This window comes from Notamacropus eugenii, chromosome 5 (genome assembly GCF_028372415.1).
Source record: "Notamacropus eugenii isolate mMacEug1 chromosome 5, mMacEug1.pri_v2, whole genome shotgun sequence".
Taxonomy (NCBI): domain Eukaryota; kingdom Metazoa; phylum Chordata; class Mammalia; order Diprotodontia; family Macropodidae; genus Notamacropus; species Notamacropus eugenii.
Window position 1 is genome coordinate 13149441 of NC_092876.1, and position 17640 is coordinate 13167080.

General features: G+C 47.1%; 2 protein-coding genes and 1 long non-coding RNA gene across 3 annotated transcripts in view; 1 reads left to right on the forward strand and 2 right to left on the reverse strand.

Annotated features, from left to right (window-relative positions):
• LOC140503473 (natural cytotoxicity triggering receptor 1-like) overlaps positions 1-50 on the reverse strand; it is a 3509-nt gene extending 3459 nt beyond the window's left edge. Inside the window, exon 1 of the mRNA XM_072607495.1 lies at positions 1-50. This exon is cut by the window's left edge and continues 874 nt beyond it. The gene's annotated coding sequence lies outside the window, so the exon portion shown is untranslated.
• The window catches only part of LOC140503477 (uncharacterized), a 6395-nt gene extending 5028 nt beyond the window's left edge, over positions 1-1367 (forward strand). The window contains exon 3 of the long non-coding RNA XR_011966798.1: positions 806-1367. This is a non-coding gene — a long non-coding RNA (uncharacterized lncRNA). The remainder of the gene's footprint in view (positions 1-805) is intronic.
• A 1445-nt stretch (positions 1368-2812) lies between these two features.
• Positions 2813-17640, reverse strand: part of LOC140507333 (leukocyte immunoglobulin-like receptor subfamily A member 3) — a 43237-nt gene continuing 28409 nt past the window's right edge. Inside the window, exons 9-18 of the mRNA XM_072615445.1 lie at positions 8573-8659; positions 8237-8272; positions 7802-8083; positions 6302-6595; positions 5577-5618; positions 4638-4745; positions 4505-4547; positions 4370-4410; positions 4206-4261; positions 2813-4060 (exon numbers count right to left, since the gene is read on the reverse strand). Of these exons, the coding sequence (XP_072471546.1) occupies positions 3866-4060; positions 4206-4261; positions 4370-4410; positions 4505-4547; positions 4638-4745; positions 5577-5618; positions 6302-6595; positions 7802-8083; positions 8237-8272; positions 8573-8659 (1184 nt within the window). The 3' untranslated portion in view covers positions 2813-3865. The remainder of the gene's footprint in view (positions 4061-4205; positions 4262-4369; positions 4411-4504; positions 4548-4637; positions 4746-5576; positions 5619-6301; positions 6596-7801; positions 8084-8236; positions 8273-8572; positions 8660-17640) is intronic.

The window sequence follows — 17640 nt, forward strand, 5'->3', positions numbered from 1 at the left end:
CTTTTACAAAAGGATCATTACTGACAATGGTTAGTAAAGTAGCAAGAACCAAAAAAATCCCATCCCCCACTCCCAACAGCCAGGCCAGTGTCCCTTCTGTCCACCCATAACATCCTCGGAGACAATGACTTCTGACAGACAGTGGTTACTAGGAACAGGGTGAGCCATCTTTATCACTGTTTCCAGACAGGCCTCTGGAGCCCAGAGTGAGGGATGCTCACCTTTCCCTGCTATCCTGAGATCCTCCCTCTCAGGGTTCCTCTTGTGTCCCCATAATGGCTGCTGTGAGACCCTCCACCTCTGTGCTGCTGGACTAGGTGTTGGAGATGCAGCTCCATTCACAGACTTGGGGAGTTAGAGCCAAAGAGTGTATGTGTGTTTGCGAAGGTTTGTGTGTGTGTGAATGTCTGTGAGTGTGTATGTGAATCTCAATGTGTGTGTTTATATATGTGTGTGTGTGCATATGGGATAGTGTATGTATGTGTACATGTATATGAGAGTGTGTGTGAATGTGCGAGTATGTGTGCACATGTATATGTAGGTGTTTCTCTGTGTGTGAGTGTAAGTATTTCTGTGTGTGCACACTGAGACATGTGGAGTGTACAAAGAGGAATACACAAGTAAAAGAAGGAGGGAGAAGGGGGTACACCTTGCTATTTCCACTCATTGGGATGTAGGAGAAGAATATGCAAAGACGGAGGAAGGGGCAGGTCGAATGGGCATCCAATAAACTTCAGTCCTTTCTGACATGAATAAAGAAGGGTGGGATATACACATGATGGTGTAATATATGAATTTTGAACAGGGAACAAGTGGGGAGGAGAAAGCAGTTAAGAGAATGTACAACCCCAGGGACAAAATCATGGAAAAGAAACATACTTGAAAGCCTGAATTTGAAAGAATCCATTCTCTATCAAGACATACCTGAAAGAAAACCTGACCTGGAGATGTGATTCAGAGGAAAGAAGGAGAAGGATAGACAGTAGACTCAAAGAAGTACACTGTAAGGAGATGGCCTTCACGTGGGGAATGGCTGAAAACTCGGGGATATGGATGTAAATGCAATGGAATATTATTGTGCCAAAGGAAATAAGAAATAAGATAAAAGGGTTTCAGGGAAGTGGGTCGTATGAATTGAAGAAGAGGGAAGTGAGGAGGATGATTTATAGTCGGGCAACAATATTTGAAAAAGAAAATCTGAGAGGTTTGGGAACCCTGATAAATGTAAGGTCGACCATGTGTCCAGAGGACCGATGATGAATCATGTTACCTCCTGACAGAGAGGGAATGGGCATGACATGTAAAGACAAGCATTTTGGGACGTGACCATTGGGTGTGTATGGGTTTTGACTGTCCTTGCTATTTATTAAAATGGTTTTTTTCCTATTTCTGTCCCTAGCTTTTTAGTTGTGGGGAGGGTTAGGGTGAGGAGAAGAGAAGGAGGTAGTGGTAATGAATCTGCCAAAAGGAGTCAGGGATACATTTGTCCAAATGCCAGGAGAGAAGAGAAAAAATGTTGAAGGAAGCACAAAGAGGATCATTGGAAGAGAAAGTGTGCAAGGGATTATATCCTGAAAAGGAAAAAAGTGTGCTCTGTGGAATGGAGGCTCATGGTTAAACGTACATTCCTCTTTTGTTAACTTAAGTCATTAAGTATTTCTTAGCTATATGACACAGAGATGCTCCTTTTTGATGTTTCACTTCAGTTCATACATACATATTCATGCACACCCTCACCTGCACACATTTATGTGTATACACATATATATGTACATATACACACATGCTAATACTAACATTCGATAAGCAGCTCTTTTAGGCCAGTAGGAGCAGGTTTCACCAACAATAATAAATCTTTTGCTTTCTGGAATATCATATTCCAATCTCCCCTTTCCTTCAGGGGTAGGATTTGGAAGATCCTGTAAGATTTTTCAGAATTTCAGGATAAAAGAGGAATTGATCCTGCTGTGGTACAACAGAATGAATGCTGTCTTTGCAATGGAGAACATGGATTCACATCCTAGCCTCCCCATGTTCTACCTGTGTGACTTTGGAAATATACTTAACCTCTCTGGGTCTGTTTTCCTTTTGTAAACTGAGGGGACTAGTACAATCAACAAGTCACACATGAAGCAGAAAACAAAGCTTTCTAAAGGGTTTCCTGACATCCTAACTATGTTTCCATTGCCCATGAAAATAGCCTTCAGGCTGCTCATTGGGAGGTGGGGGGATCTGAGGAGCCTTTGCTAAAGAGAGGCTACAAGATTTCCTGGGAATCCTTTTTTGGAAGGTACAGGCTTCACTGTGGTCACTGCAAATGTCACCCATTTGGCCTTCTCACTCTCATGGAGATACTATCACCACATGTCTAAATGGGTCAGGAAATTTTTTGAGTGAAAGTATCCCATCTCTGATTCAGTCTTTGGGTTTTGTCACTTAAAACCTGGGTTAACTTCCCTCTCAATTCCAAATACAATTTAAGTTGCATGATAAGCCAACAAGCTTTAGGAGGGGCTGGTACATAGTATATACAGGGAGGGGCTGGTGTCTTAGAAAGCTGACTGACCCTGGAGGAAGGAATCCTCGGACTCCACTCCAGTGGGGAAAGCCTGAAATCCCTGCGGGTTGGCAGTCCCATTCTAGAGGGGCCAATTAGACCCTCAGTACTTTCTGAAGTGTGCATCTTTTCATCCCCGTAAGAATTTTGCCTAGCTGAAGAATAGCCTCATGGCTGTCTGAAGATCCATACTATGGAGTCATACCATCTAGCTTTTACTATACTTTTATTAACTTTTACTTTTACTGACAGGTAATGAACTGGTTTGTTGTTGGGTAAGAAAGAAAATCAGCATGCAGTGGCATTGTTTTATCTATTGCCTTGTCAACCAAAACTACCCCTTTCTTTGAGAGACGCCAATGCCAGAGACCTAAGAAGCTCTTTGGATGAAGCCATGGAACCCCAGCCTTCCAAGGAGGCTGCTGGAAGTGTTCTCTGGGCTTTGCTGAAAGGCTCTGTGGGCCAGGATTTCACTGTTTCATCCAGACAGTAACAAGCCTGATTCCATCAGCACCTTCTCCGTAGTTTCTCCCAAAGTTGTTCCTTATCCTATCTCCTGGTAGCTCCTAGTTCACTGGATGGAGCTGTGGATCTGGAGTCAGGAAGACCTGAGTTCAAATCTTGCCTTGGTTACTTCTGAGCTGTGTGACCTTGGTTATGTTACTTCAGCTTTGTCTACCTCAGTTTGCTCTTCTCTAAAATGGTTAATAGGAGGTACTTGTGAGGATTATTGTGAGGTTCAAATGAGAGAGTGTTTGTCAAGTTCTTTGCCCATTTTAAAGCATTTTCTAAAGGTTGGCTACTACTTTTATTTTCTACTATGGGTTGCATAAGGGAGTGTCAGGGTCCTTAAAAATTTGGCAACAGTAAAAGGTTTCTGAAAGTACAACAACCAAAAACAAATTCGAAATCAAATAAGTCATGAGTCAGAGGCAGTTGTGGTAGTGCTTGCTCATGTCACATCACAAGACTTCCCCTGCAGCCTCAGTTCTGAACACACAACATGTGCATTTCGCATTGTGCATGCCGTCGTGCCGCACAATGCCAACCAACGCTGCCAGAAACACCTCAGCTCAGATTCAAGTCTACCATATGCTATGAATTGCAGTTTTTTTTACTGTAGGTAAAATGTCTTGGCATTGCAGAAGGGACATTCTACCTGGAGGTAAGGCCTCTCTGTTCCAGAGGCCAGGAGAGAGGAACCCTGTTTCCAGCATTTTGTAGTCCTTTCTGCCCTTCCCCCTGGTGTGAGGAACAGGGTTCCTAACATCTGAGTGTCCGGTTCATTGGGTAGGAAAGAGTTTGGCCTCAGAAAGCAGAGGCTGAATGGGGTGGGGCCTCTTCATCCGGGGGTCCCCTGGGCTCAGGCTGAGCTCCACGAAGGGCAGCATAGAGGCTGGGTTTGACTGCTCCAGAGTGGGGTGGGTCCTTGGCCCCAGCCTTGAGGCTGTTGAGGTTCAGCTGGGCATAGGTCACTTCCTGAAGGTCTTCCCTTCTGGGAGCCTGGCAGGAGAGGATGAAGGGATACAGGGGGACATAGTAGAGGAGGGTTGAGGAGGAGAAATGACCCTGAACCCTCCTAGCTGTGTGTCGCTGGGGAAGCCTCTCCCTCCCTGTTCCCTCCAGGAGAGATCTTTGAGTGACTCACAGCAGTGTCCTCCTGTCTGGTCTCCTCTGTTTGTCTGTCATCATTCACAGTAGCAACTGGAGGCAAGAGGAGAAGGCATAAGGGGCCATGACCCTGGCTCTGGCCAGGACCGGGTTCTTCCCTCTGCCACCCCAGGCTCCCCTGCCCCTGTCCCCCTCACTCACACAGGGTCTCCTCCAGGGGGGTCCCCTCCTCTGGGTCAGAGCTGGGGACAAGAAGGCACAGATAGTTGAGGGGGAAGGTCTGGGAAGGTGGGAAGGTGAGGAGGGGGAGGGTCTAGGGTGTGTCTGGGGGCCTACCTCCTGGTGGTCTTCTTGCCCTCTGCTTCTTTGCTCCCATTCCCTGTAGGAGAGTCAGAGCCAAAGTTTAGTGGGGCTCAGCTCATCCCCCATTGGGCCCTCAGCCCAGGTGCCCCCAGCCCCAAGGACTCACTAAGTCCGGTCTGATGCTGCCAGCGTTGATGGCAGAAGAGGAGGATGAGGAAGAGGAAGAGCAAGGTGAGGAAGGCTGAGACTCCCACTGAGATGCCTGCTGCCAGACCTGGGGAAGCCGAGGATGACAACCAAGGTAGGGGAAGAATTACCAGGACGCTGGTCTTTGGGGAGACCCCAGCCCAAGGGGAGGGAGACAGAGCCTGTCCTCAGGCAGCCTCCAATCTTACTCATTAGTTCAGTTCTGTTGTTGATCAGTCATGCCTGACCCCCCAACCCCATTTGGGGTTTCTTTGGCAGAGACACTGGAGATGTTTGTCAGTTCTTTCTGCAGGTCATTTTACAGAGGAAGTAACTGAGGTACACAAGGTTAAGTGACTTGCCCAGGGTCACACAACTAGTGAATGTCTGAGGCCAGATGTGAACTCAGGAAGATGAATCTTCCTGACCCCAGGCCTGGCCCCTCTGTCTGCTGCACCACCTGGCTGCCCATAGTTCAGGTGTACAGACTCTTATTAAGGGATCTCCTGGACCCAGGCCCTGTGCTAAGTCACACCCACAGCAAACATGATAAAACAAAGCTGGCTCCTGGTCTCCAGGCCCTGACATTGTCCTGGGATGGTCTGGTACCATGTACACAAATAAATCAATAGGCCCTCATCTGAGGAGTGGGATCAACTGGTGAAAGGTCACAGGAAAGACATCTTCAGGAGGAGGCTCCTAAGCTCAGTCTGGGAGGGATCTTTACACTGTAAGAGGAAGAGCATGCCAGGCAGGGGGGACAGCCTTGGCAAAGGGCTGGACATGGGAAAAGGGGAGTAACCAGGTGCTGCAGGGGGAGTAGTGGGAAATGAGAGGACCCTGGATGGGGTGGGCAGATCCTGCCTGGACATCTCACTTTTCCTCCCTCCACTCTGCTGAGAATCCTCCAGTTACTCACCAAACAGCATCTTCTTAGAATCAGGGCTTGGAGACAAGTTCCCTGGAGATGATGAAAGGTGGAAAGTTAGGGACTGGGCAGGGGAGGTTAATGTGGCCTGGAGGGAACCCCGGGGTGAGCCCCAGCTCTGGCCAGACTGGCTGAGTGTGGGATCTTGGGCAAGTCCCTCCCTTCTCTGGGCCTCACTTTTCCATCTGTTACATAGGTGTGTGTCCTCAGTGACCTTTCCTGGCCTGTCCACTTGTGAGACTGGGAGATTCCATGTTCTTCTGACCCCTTCTCTAGCTTCTGTCTGGGCTTTGGAGGCATGGAAGGGACAAAGGGAGGGGAGACAGAAGTGGAGCTTGGGGGTGTGTAACATTCCCCCTCCCTACTGTCTACACCTCAGGCCTGCTCTGGCCTCCTCTTGGCTCCTCTTCTGACTTTCTCACCTCCCCTAAATGGGACCTAGTAGACATATATTGTCTGTGTGTGGGACCAACATACCAGGACAGGTGGCAGATGATGAAAGTGTCTACAAGTGCCAGGGAGGAGAGTCCTCACTGTTTGACTTCTGTGACCAGGCCCCATTGCCAGAGTCTCCATCCCTTCCCTCTGAGCCTCCTACTCCCCGCAGCCCTCCTAGATCCTGGGGTCTTCTGGGCCAGGGAACTGAGCTGGTAGGGAGATGCCCCAAGGCCAGTGAGGGAGCTTAGGGGGAATTAGGGGAGATGGGGCTCCCTTACCTGTGACTCTGAGAACTAGGGGGTCACTGGGACATGACCACTTCTGGGGACCGTAACTTTGAAAAGTGTAGCATTGGTAAGTTCCTTCATGGGTAGAGTTCACAGCTGGGATGAGGAAATTGGCCTGAGACCCACTTCCATGGGGTGATGCCTTGTCTTGGGTGATCTGTTGTCCATCCTTGTACAGGGCATACATGGTATACCATAACTCTGACTGACACTGGAGGGTCACATTATGTCCTGAAGCCACCTCAGGGCTGGGCAAGGCTGAGAGGAAGGGTGGGTCATATAGTCCTGGGGAAGGAGGAGGAAGAGAGCCTGGAGTTAGGCCTGTGACCTTCCACTTTCAGGGCAGATTTGGGTGGTGGGAGAACTGGCCTGGACCTGCCAGACCCCTCCCTGGGGGTGGAGGTTTAGCTCATCTCTACAAAAATGGAAATATCACCACTTTGAGGGGGAGAGGAAAGACCTTTGACAGCTCTGGTGTGGGAGAATGGAAAGTGGGTGAACAAATAGAGAGACAGAGAGGGAAGAAGAGAGACGCACACAGCAACAGAAGGACCAAGATGGGGCCAATGTCGGGAAAGGAAAGCTTAGACAGGAGGTCTTCCTCCCTGGTCCGGGTCTGGGAGCCCAAGCCCTGGGCCTTTGTCATAGAATCTCTCTTTATGGGAGGTGAGGGCATATTTAAGACTCATCTCTGCACTTCTGGCCAGTTATTAGCTCCCCAAAGCAGAGCCTGTCTCTCATCCTGGACCCTGGGTGAGTCCCTAGAACAGAGGGGAGGAGGCTTGGTTGTGATTCTTGGTTCACTTTCATCCTCACCTCCTCATTCTTGATGTATGGAGCCCTCTGGGGATACTTCCCTTCCCTGTGCCTAGGCTTTAGTGGGAGAGAGGACAGAGCAGCAGCAGGGTCACCCTGCATTCCCTCTCCTGGCTTTAGGGGTGTCAGGGCTGGGAGGAGGAGATGCCTCACCAGCCCTGTACCCTCTCCTCGCAAACCACCAGCTCTGTCTGGTGTCCTGAGACCCAAGCTGAGCCTCCTGCCTTCTCTCTGGCCCCAAGATGGGATCTGCCTGAGGCTGCTGGAGGTGCAGTGAATAGTGCCCTGGGCCTGGGGTCAGAAAGACCTGAGTTCAATTCTAACCTCAGACACTCCTTAGCTAAGTGATCCTGAGCAGGTCACTTCCTGTCTGCTTGCCTCAGTTTGTAAATGTAAGATGGGGATCATAACAGCACCTGCCTCACAGAGTTGTGAGGACGAAATGATATAATAACTGAAAGGTGCTTAGCACATAGTAGGTGCTGTATAAATCCTGATTCCCCTCCCCCTACCTCTGGCTCCAGAGGCAGAGCAGAGGCAGAGACAGGGAGAGGACAGGAAGGGCAGAGGCAGAGGGATGCTTGGGGCCAGGCTGGGCTGGGGAGGAGCTTAGGGGCTGCTGGGACCCAGAGCCAGCCCTGCCTGAGGGGCCTGGGGCCCAGGGAGTGTCCTCACCTGTCACTACCAGCTCCAGAGGATCACTGTGCTCTGACCAGACTGATGAGTGTTGGTAGAGGCAGACATATGCCCCTGCATCTTCTTCTGTCACCGATAGAATGTGAAATTTGCCCTCTTTTCTAGATGGTTTCACATTCATGGTCTCTGTCTCAGAAGTTTCCTTTTTCTCCAGACGGTAGTGATAGGTCTTTATATATCCCTGGCACCTCAGGGTAACACTTCTTCCTTTGGGCACCAAAGAACTGTTCTCTGCCCTGAGGAAGAGTCTGGGGAGTGTTTCTGAAAGGAATGAGAGCTGTGAGTTCCAGGGGATCCCCCTTCTGTGTGCCTCCCTTCTGGGTTTTCTCTCTCAGTCCTGTCCAGACCTCCCCCCTCCCTCTCCTGGGGGCATCTGTATGCTCTGGGCAGGGGGAGGGTGGGGAAAAGACTCACCTGTCTGTACCTTCATTCTCCGGCCCAGACACAGCCCTGGCAGAGAGAATCCTGGTTATTCCTAGCTCCCCACATCCATCCCACCCAACACACCCAGAAGAAGGAGATAGAGGGATCAGATCCTGGGATTGGTGCTGGTGGGAGTGAAAGGGGCTGAACCCCAGGAGACCCCTCTAGGAGCTCCAGCTTCTACCCTCCCCACACTTGCTGGGTGACCTCAGACTTGTCCCTCCCCTTCTCTGGGGGAGAGTTTCTTCCACAACAAAATGAAGGTGGGGAGGGTTTGAGTTGATGATGGGTTAAGTCCCCTCAAACCTGGGGCTTTTTAGGACTCACCAAGACACAGCAGGACAGAGAGGATGTGAGTCATGATGGTCCCAGCAGCTGGTGGGAGAGGGGACTGCAGCCTGACCAGGACAGTGTCTGAGGCACAGGGTGGGACCAGGGAGGGCTCAGCTCTGGGTTTGCAAAACCCTGAGAAGGGTCACTTCTCCTTCCTTTCTGTGGTTGTTACTCCATGCTGTATGTGTGTGTACGTGTGTGTGTGGGTGCATGTGTGTGCGTGTGTGTGTGTGTGTGTGTTGGGGTATTGGAGAGTCCTCTACTGTCAGGTCAGAATACTGGAACAATTCTTGTTTTCTGGTTGTAATCCAGGCCCCACAGCTCTGGAAAGATCCCCAGGTATGGCTCAGGTGTCAGCCTCACAGCTTCCCCACTCATGGACTTAAAGCCCTGGAGGACCTGAATGGTTGTTATGCTTTGCCTTCCAGGAGGACCAAAATGACGTCACCATGATAAAGTACAATTTATCTGTCAGACTCATTCTGTGGCTGATCAGACCAAAACCAGCTCAGAATGCTCTACCCCAGGTTGGGCACAGATAGTTCACATGAATATTTGGGGTGGATATCCCAAATTTGCACATCCTCAGTGATCCACTGAAGAACTTCTCTTTTCAGCCTGTCTATGAGCAGCCCAGACCTGCCAAACCTTGGCTTGGAAAAGGCTGGACAAGAAGGGATCAGCCTTTGGTCCTGAGCCCCTGCCCACCTTTGAGGTCTCTGTATTCAACATCATTACACAGATAATCCACACTGTGGCCACACACATGTTGATGAACCAGACAAGAATCCAGGAATGCTGTGGAGGTTCTGGGTGGGCATCAGGAAAGCCTAAGCCTGAGCTAGGCCATGACCAATGGCTCTCCCTGCCTGGAACTACCGGTTCTTTCCCCCTCCATCAGATTGTCCGTGAAGGTCATGCCAGCAGAGGAAGAGGAAATTGGGATCTTTTAGGGGGGTTATATGAAGATACACCCACATCCAGCTTCCCTTTCTTTGGTCCATGTCCCGAGGGCTTTTTCCCTGTGGGTACTTCCAGGAGATGCAGGGGCCCTCAGAAGTACCTCCTTGTGTCACCAATCCTTTGCTTCTCTGTTTCCAAGTGGCCCCAGCAGAGGCCTTTAGACATAACTTAGAGCCAGGAGGGCCTCGCACACTGAGTGCCATCCCTCCATTTTATAGGTGAAGAAACACAGGCCCCAGACAGGTTGTGAGTTTTCATGGAGTGAGCGCTGGGCAGAGTCAGGGATCCAAGGATGTCCCCTAAGGCTCCTCCCCCTTCTGCTCCGCCGGTGACTACACTGCAGCTCACCTCTCTATGTTCACTCTCAGGATGCTGTTATTTTTCAGCTCTTTTCTGCCTCCGCAAATCAGCCTAATTCTTCGTCTTTCCCATAGTCCTATCATGTCAGCTAATAGAAATTTGTCCTGTCTTCCAAGGCCAAAGGGGAATGAGTTAACCCCATACATGCTCAAAATCTCAGTTGGGATTGTTGGGAGTGAAGAAACCATGTAGGATACAAGGATCATTTTGAGTTAACTTGGCCCCTAGGTGAATTGTCCTGAGACCAAGTGTGGGCCCTTGGGACAAGAAGTTTTTAAATGTTCTTTTGAGGACAGCAGTGGGATGCTTCAGCAAGCCCCAGGGACTTCATTACTGCATCTTTTTAATTTCTTGACCTGGAACTTGCCCTCATTTTGGTGGTGTGGGTAGGGGCTGCTTTAGCCTCATGGGGACTTGTTGGGATTGGAAGTTCAAATCCGTGTGGACGGTCTCGGGCGGGTAAAAGTGGGACTTCTAAATCTTAGAGTCTTACAAGGCCCTCCATGAACAGCGGGGATTCGAGAAGGTCAGACTGAGCTAGCTCGGCTAGCTCGGGTATTTCCGCCTCTCCCCGGGAGATACGTGATGGGTGGAGTCTCCCTGCCCTCGAGGTCGTCCCGGATCTGGGCACACTATTGTTATCTAACAGCATGGTATTCAGATGCAAACTGTGTGGCTGAAGGTTAAGTAGGATTGAGGAAGCCTGAAAGCTCTCTTAGCACGTGAGGAGCCAAGAGGACAGTAGGCTCCGCTTCTCTTCTTTCCTCTCTCCCCTCCCCCTCTCTCCCCGCTTGTACTTCTACTTCCAATCCCTTAAGATCTTAGCCTCCTTGGGAAATCTCCCCCTCTTCCTCCTAAGGAAGACCCCCCTGCACTTGTAACTAGACCCTGAAATAAAGCTCAACCCTTGTTCGACTCTGGAACGTCCTTTCTCTCATATGAGCATCCGGTTTTGGGCAGCCGAAGACCTCGGAGGTGAGGTAAGAAGACTCGGGTAGCCCACACAGGCCTCTAGGCCTGGCAGGGACTGTTTTCCCCTTGGCAGTGTTTTAATACATATTTTTTAAAAGGGCTAATTATTTACATGCTGAGGCTTGGAATGATCCATTTCAACAGACGCACAACCTGGAAAGGGACACCTTTCAGCAGAATTTGGCACCTGGCTCCACTGGGAGCTCACTCACGCCTTGTGCCTCTTTTCCCCCTGACCTCCTCCATGCTCCACACAGGACCTGGGGCTCATTCCTCTTTCTTCTCAGGCCTAGTGCAGGTTCCTATGTCTCTTTCTTCTCCTTCCCCTCAATTGCAGCACATAGCCCAAAAGGCTTTTTTCTCTCTTTCCTCAGTATCCAGCCCACCCTCTCAGCACCCTACATAGGGGCTCATTCTGTTCTGCTATCCCCTCAACAACAGGCCCAGGGCTCTGTAGCAGAGACAGTTGGTGTTGCTCCCAAGTTATCTACAAAAAATGATTAAGCACCTACTATGTGCCAAACACTGGACTAAGTCAGGATGATATGAAAGAGGACAAGAACAGTCTCTGACCTCAAGGAAGTCATGGTCTAATGGGGAAGACAAGAGGCAAACATATATGTAGAAGCAAGCTACAGAAGGAGACTTGGAGAAAATCTCCGAGGGGATTGGATGGCATTAGCAGTAAGAGGACTGAGAAAGCCTTCCTGCAGAAGGAGCTTATTCAGCTGGGACTTGGAGGATCCCAAGGAGTAAGGGAGTCAAGGACAATCATGGTATTACTGCTCTCCCAAGTCAGCTCAGGATTCCCCTGGCCCTGCTCTGTGTTGGGTTAGCTGTGGCCAAATATTCTCTCTCTCTCTCTCTCTCTCTCTCTCTCTCTCTCTCTCTCTCCTTCTCCCTCTCTCTCTCTCTGTCTCTGTCTCTGTTTGTCTCTCTGTCTCTGTCTCTCTCTCTCTTCTCCCTCTCTTTGTCTCTGTCTCTATCTGTCTGTCTGTCTGTCTCTCTGTCTGTCTGTCTCTCTTTCTCTCCATTCTATCTCTGGCCAAGATTTGAATGTGGAGAGGGAGACAGTAAAGAAAGGGGAAACTTCCCCCCACAGATCAAAGACAGGCAGGTCGCCTAGCACTTAATCATCTTATGTCTTACGTAAGAGAGAAAAGTTTTTGTGTGCTGGAACACAACCAAAAGGTAAGTGAATTCATTGTGGTTGTACTTTATGTGAAATGTGTCATGCCCATTTTGATGGCAAGTAGGGAAAAGGCATAGATCTGAAATTTGTTAACTGGGTGACCTTAAGCAAGTTATATTAGCTTACCTCACATGACTGGAAGGTGCCTAAGATAATGCTAACTATAGTTATTAGTTCCTTAATTACATATGAGCAGTATACAATGCCAGTGGTGATGAGATGCCTGATTTTCTGTATAAGGTAATTTGGAGATGCATTCAACAGAATTGGAGTCACCTGATTGGTAATGTGATTGTTTCAAGTTTTAAATACATAATATTTTTAAATTGGTAAATTTTTGTGCCAATCACATCAAACAATATTTGATTAAAAGTATGAACTGAAAGAAACTAAAAGATGGTGGAGAAACTGTGTAAACCCAGCTGTGTTACTTTCTCAGTCCTGCTAACCCTGTCTTCGAATGTTTTATAATTGCCATTTAGAAAACCAGGCATTTCCACCTTTGCCTGTAGTTAAAGAGCAGGTTACAGCTAAAACAATTTGGCTATCCCCTATGAATGTTGTAAAATTCCTAAGTTATTTGGGCTTACTGTTATAATGCTAAAACCTAGAACTGTTAATCTATTATGGTGTGTGGAAGGGAGAGGATTGGCCGAAAACCTCATCTGGATTGGTTCTGCCCCTTCAGAACAGTCCTCCTTTGGGTTATGGGGGTTGGCAGGTAGGACACCAGGATCAGCCCCTCTCTGCAGTCCATGTGGATTTCCATTATTTTGTAAACTTGCCAAGGTCTCTGGAAACCATCTGTGTGGGCAAGGTTATCAGTCCTGGGGAAAGAACTTATTTGGGATTATGGACTTCCTAAACAGTGAAGTTGGTTTGCTGAGAAGCTGCAAGTTTATGTACAATAAATAGAAAGGATTTTCAAAGATTAGAAATTACAGTAGGACAAGTTTAAATTTCAGAAGGAAAGATGTTAAATGGAACCCCTTATGTATGTGAGTCCTGGTAAACCTTTATCGCTTACTGAATCTCCATTGGAATAAAAATAACTGTATCTGGCTCTAAGCTGTCATGAGTAAAGCTTGCTGTTTGAGGTAAAAGGGTCTTGGAACCATAAATAATTTTGTTTTGAGTTTGAATTTGGGTAGAGTTGTCTGCATTCAATCAGTATCTGAGAGATTTGCCATGAAATACTCAGAGGGAATGTGATCCTGGTGGAGGTCTGCATCTGGGAAAAATTCAAGAGGACACTCTTAGCCTCAATCTAAGATGGGATCCTCCTGACTCAGTTTCCCCATTGTGTTCCTTAGAAAATAATGTCTCCCCCCTGAGTATTCCTGAGTCTGGCTATGAGGTGGAATGGATACTGCATGATTGGAGCACTGTTACACTGATCTGAATTGAAACAGAGATAAAGATGCTTTATCCCGTCATATTTGGTATGTCATATGTCCCTGCTCTTTTCTTCTATAGCAAATTTCTATGATCACTGCAAGTGGTCAGTAAAAGCTATGGAAACATTAAAGTGTATGAGATCTTGCTGGTTTTCTTCCTGAATTTGTAATAATTCCATGGCTTAAGGAAGAGTTAAATTGACATTTGAACTTATTATATGTGAAAAATTCAGTTTCTGAAATATCCCTTTCTTCCAGTGAATATAACTAGATGAAGATGGTTGGTTGTTTGTTGTCCTTCATTCTCTAAGAGGACCAAAATGACATTACTACAATAAAGTGAAGTTTCAATGTGTCCAGCTGTGGCTGATTAAACCAAGAGAAGCTTGGAATGCTCTGCACAGGTCAGATGTGAGCGTTTGGGGTTTATATCCCAAATTTGTGCATCCAGCATTTCCTGTGAACTGTTTCAATTCTTCTTGGCTCATGGAACACAGCACCTTCTCTGATGTGGGCACACCATGCTGAGTGGTCCTGTACCAGTGACTCCCATGTTGCACAATGAATTCCAGACTTCTTGAGACAGACCTGGAGAGTGTCACTATATTGCTTCTTCTGACCACCATGTGAATGCTTGCACTGTGTGAGTTGTCCAAAAAACATTCTTTTTGGCAAGCATACATTTTATATTTGAACAATTTGGCCAATCCATCGGAGTTGCACTCTCTGAAGCAGGGTTTGAATGCTTGGCACTTTAGTTCGAGTAAGGACTTCAGTTTCTGGTACCATATCCTGCCAGGTGGTCTTCAGAATCTTCCTAAGACAGTTCAAATGGAAACGATTCAGTTTCTTGGCATGGCGCTGGTAGACAGTTCATATTTTACAAGCATGCAACAATGGGGTCAGCACAATGGCTCTGTAAACCTTCAGTTTAGTAGTCAGGCTAATACCTTTTCTCTCCCATATTTTCCTTCAGAGTCTCTCAAATACTGAGCCAGCTATAGCAATGCTTGCTTCAACCTCATTATCCACGTGTATATCCCTGGAAAGTACACTACCAAGGTAATTAAAGTTATCCAGAGCATTCAAAAGTTCTTCATTTTCTTCAACTGATGGTTCCACATGTGGATGGTGTGATGGTGGCTGATGGCACACCTGTGTTTCTTTAGTGTTCATTGTTAGGCCAAAATTAGCACAAACAGCAGAAAATCAATCCATATTTTGTGGCATCTCAGCTTCAGGGGCTGCACTGGGTGCACAATCTTCTGCAAACAGAAAATCATGTACCAACACTCCCTCTACTTTGGTTTTCCTTGTAACCTTTTCAAATTGAAGAATCAGTGAAGTACCTGACCTTGATGATGTGTTCACCCCCATTGAAAGCATTTGACAACATGGCTGAAAACATCATGCTAAAACAAGCTTGTGATACAAGGAAGTTTATCTATTCATATTTGAGTGTAAAATCAGAAATCTCTTTTGTTTAAGACAGTACAATTATGTTAGTGAAGAGTAATAACTTATAAGTTACCTTGCCTTATGGTTGAAATGTAAAGGAAAGTCGAGGGGGGCAGAGCCAAGATGGTGGAGTAGAAAGACACACATACGCAGGGTCTCCCCACACAGCCCATAAAATACCTGTAGAGAGGGCCTCTCAACAAATTTTGGAGCAGCAGAAGTGGAGAACAACAGAGTGGAGGAGATTTCCAGCCCAGGGTGACCTGAAAGGCCCACAAGAAACGTCTGTTGCACTGGACAAGGAGCGGAGCCCAGCCCAGCCTTGGCTCTGAGGTGCAGCTGGTGAAGAGCCCTTGGGGGCGGAATCTCCAGTAGCAGAATCCCCAGTCCCAGTAGCAGCGGGTTCTCAGATCCCTCAACCCACAGGTGCCAAAAGTCAGTGAAGGGGTTTTTTCAGCTGGCCAGGAAGGGAGAAGGACCTTCCCATAGCTCTGGCCTCAGGCAGCAGTAGCCACGGAGGCCATGGCGGGTGGCAGCATTTCCCATCTCAGCCCCTACAGCAGCCCACATCCATTGATGGATGGTAAAACCCCTGGGTGCATTGAGCAGGTAATTGTTACCTCAGCCCTGTGTAGACACCCTGAGGGAGCTGGTCTTTGTCTTGCACTGAATGGTGGCCCTGCCCACACAGCTTGACTGAATCCCAGCCCCCTAGTGCTGACTTGGCAGAACTGGAGGTCAGGTGGCTGTGGAGAGGTAACTGCTAAGATTCTGGGCACAACAAATCTCTGTCTCCTCCTAGACCAGTGTAGACGCTTGATTGTGCCACCTTGGAGGAACTGAGATCTTACAGAGTCCCAGAGTATAACCTACTCTTGACAAAGGATCCAAAAGTCAAGTAACTGGTTGGGAAAATGCCCCAAAAAAGGAAAAAAAAATAAGACCATAGAAGGTTGCTTTCTTGGTCAACAGATATCTCCTCCCATCCTTTCAGATGAGGAAGAACAATGCTTACCATCAGAGAAAGACAGAAAAGGCAAGGCTTCTGTATCCCAAACATCCAAAATAAATATCCAATGGTCTCAGGCCATTGAAGAGCTCAAAAAAGATTTTGAAAATCAAGTAAGAGAAGTGGAGGAAAAACTGGGAAGAGAAATGAGAGAGATGCAAGAAAAGCATGAAAAGCAGGTCAACACCTTGCTAAAGGAGATCCAAAAAAATGCTGAAGAAAATAAAACCTTTAAAAATAGGTTAACACAATTGGCAAAAGAGGTTCAAAAAGCCAATGAGGAGAAGAATGCTTTAAAAAGCAGAATTAGCCAAATGGAAAAGGAGATTCAAAAGGTCACTGAAGAAAATAGTTCTTTCAAAATTAGAATGGAACAGATGGAGGCTAATGACTTTATGAGAACCCAAGAAATCACAAAACAAAACCAAAAGAATGAAAAATGGAAGATCATGTGAAATATCTCATTGGAAAAACAACTGACCTGGAAAATAGATCCAGGAGAGACAATTTAAAAATTATGGGACTACCTGAAAGCCATGATCAAAAAAAGAGCCTGGACATCATCTTTCATGAAATTATGAAGGAAAACTGCCCTGAGATTCTAGAACCAGGGGGCAAAATAAATATTGAAAGAATTCACCAATCACCACCTGAAAGAGATCCAAAAAGAGAAACTCCTAGGAACATTGTGGCCAAATTCCTGAGTTCCCAGGTCAAGGAGAAAATATTGCAAGCAGCTAGAAAGAAACAATTCAAGTATTGTGGAAATACAATCAGGATAACACAAGATCTAGCAGCTTCTACATTAAGGGATCAAAGGGCATGGAATATGATATTCCAGAAGTCAGAGGAACTAGGACTAAAATCAACATTCACCTACCCAGCAAAACTGAATATAATACTTCAGGGGAAAAAATCATCTTTCAATGAAATCAAGGACTTTCAAGCATTCTTGATAAAAAGACCAGAGCTGAAAAGAAAATCTGTCCTTCAAACACAAGAATGAAGAAAAGCATGAAAAGGTAAAGAGCAAAGAGAAGTCATAAGGGACTTACTAAAGTTGAACTGTTTACATTCCTACATGAAAAGACAATATTTATAACTCTTGAAACTTTTCAGTATCTGGGTAGTTGGTGGGATTTCACACACACACACACACACACACACAGACACACACACACACAGAGCACAGAGTGAATTGAATAGGATGGGATCATATCTTTAAAAAATGAAATTAAGGAGTAAGAGAGAAATACTTTGGGAGGAGAAAGGGAGAAATGGAATGGGGCAAATTATCTCCCATAAAAGAGGCAAGTAAAAGACTTTTCAGTGGAGGGAAAAAGGGGGGAAGTGAGAGAAAAAACATGAAGTTTACTTTCATCACATTCCACTAAAGGAAGGAATAAAATGCACACTCATTTTGGTATGAAAACCTATCTTACAATACAGGAAAGTGGGGGAGAAGGGGATAAGCAGGGTGGGGGGGATGATGGAAGGGAGGGCAATGGGAGGAGGGAGCAATTTGAAGTCAACACTCTTGGGGAGGGATAGGATCAAAAGAGAGAATAGAAGCAATGGGGGGCAGGATAGGATAGAGGGAAATATAGTTAGTCTTACACCACAAGACTATTATGGAAGTCATTTGCAAAACTACGCAGACATGACCTATACTGAATTGCTTGCCTCCCAAAGGGAAGGGGTGGGGAGGGAG